Consider the following 516-nt stretch of genomic DNA (forward strand, 5'->3'; position numbering starts at 1 on the left):
AAGTGCATAAATTAAAAAGGTTTGATTTTGCTTTAGATAAAATTTTATGGACTCGTCAATGGCATAAAGTTATATTTTCTGACGAAAAAAAATTTAATTTAGATGGTCCAGATGGTTTTAAGTATTATTGGCATCATGTAAATAAAGAAGAAATTTCATATAGTAAGCGTATACAGGACGGAGGAGGCATTATGGTTTGGGCCAGTTTTTGTTCTAGTGAACAATTAATTTTACAAATTGTTAGTACTAAAATGAACAGCACTTCTTATTGTAAAATGCTTGAAACTCCTCTATTACCATTTATTGAAGGTAAAAGTAATAATATTAATGATGTAGATAGCAATTTAAATTATATTTTTTAACAAGATAATGCACCTTGCCATCGAGCTCGTGCAACTAAGATATGGTTTGAAAACAATAATATTGATTGTATGAACTGGCCACCATTAAGTCCAGATCTTAATCCTGTTGAAAATTTATGGGCAGATATGTCGAGAATGATTTATAGAGACGGGA

General features: G+C 30.0%; 1 protein-coding gene across 1 annotated transcript; it reads left to right on the plus strand.

Moving 5' to 3' along the window:
• Window positions 1-362, plus strand: AAJ76_6580003 (transposable element tc3 transposase; the record flags this gene model as incomplete). The annotated part of the gene is made up of 1 exon (XM_024476199.1): window positions 1-362. A coding segment is annotated over one exon (362 nt), but the record flags the coding sequence as incomplete, so codon positions are not given.
• Between the last annotated feature and the right edge of the window lie 154 nt (window positions 363-516).

The sequence above is a fragment of the Vairimorpha ceranae genome (genome assembly GCF_000988165.1).
Source record: "Vairimorpha ceranae strain PA08 1199 chromosome Unknown NODE_658, whole genome shotgun sequence".
Taxonomy (NCBI): Eukaryota; Fungi; Microsporidia; family Nosematidae; genus Vairimorpha; species Vairimorpha ceranae.